This window comes from Penaeus monodon, chromosome 19, assembly GCF_015228065.2.
Source record: "Penaeus monodon isolate SGIC_2016 chromosome 19, NSTDA_Pmon_1, whole genome shotgun sequence".
Lineage (NCBI taxonomy): Eukaryota > Metazoa > Arthropoda > Malacostraca > Decapoda > Penaeidae > Penaeus > Penaeus monodon.
This window is the reverse complement of record NC_051404.1, coordinates 46,003,191-46,003,464: the sequence shown is the minus strand read 5'-3', so window position 1 is coordinate 46,003,464 and position 274 is coordinate 46,003,191. Positions and strand designations below refer to the sequence as shown.

General features: G+C 51.1%; 1 protein-coding gene across 1 annotated transcript in view; it reads left to right on the top strand.

Moving 5' to 3' along the window:
* The window catches only part of LOC119585419 (Ig-like and fibronectin type-III domain-containing protein 1), a gene marked incomplete in the record, with an annotated part of 121,576 nt that overhangs the window by 111,220 nt on the left and 10,082 nt on the right, over positions 1-274 (top strand). The window contains 1 exon segment of the mRNA XM_037934081.1: positions 31-205. Within this exon segment, the coding sequence (XP_037790009.1) occupies positions 31-205 (175 nt within the window).

Genomic DNA, 274 nt, shown 5'->3' with positions numbered 1-274 from the left:
AATCACCCTTTTCTCCCCCAACACACACAGCTGGAGATGGCAAAGCCCCTCAACATACAGATTGAAGTGTCCGAGTGCTGTCGGGTGAGCAATGTGTCCGACACCTGCATGGACGCCTGTTCCTTCGACGAGCTTGACTTCGACCGTGTCATGAACCGAGAGGAGTGCATCCCCGACTTCGGGAAACTCATGAAATGTGCTGCAGGTGAGACACAAGGCCTTTCTACGCTGTGTGGTTTCTTTTGGTGTCTTAAATGTCCATGAAAAGATGTCA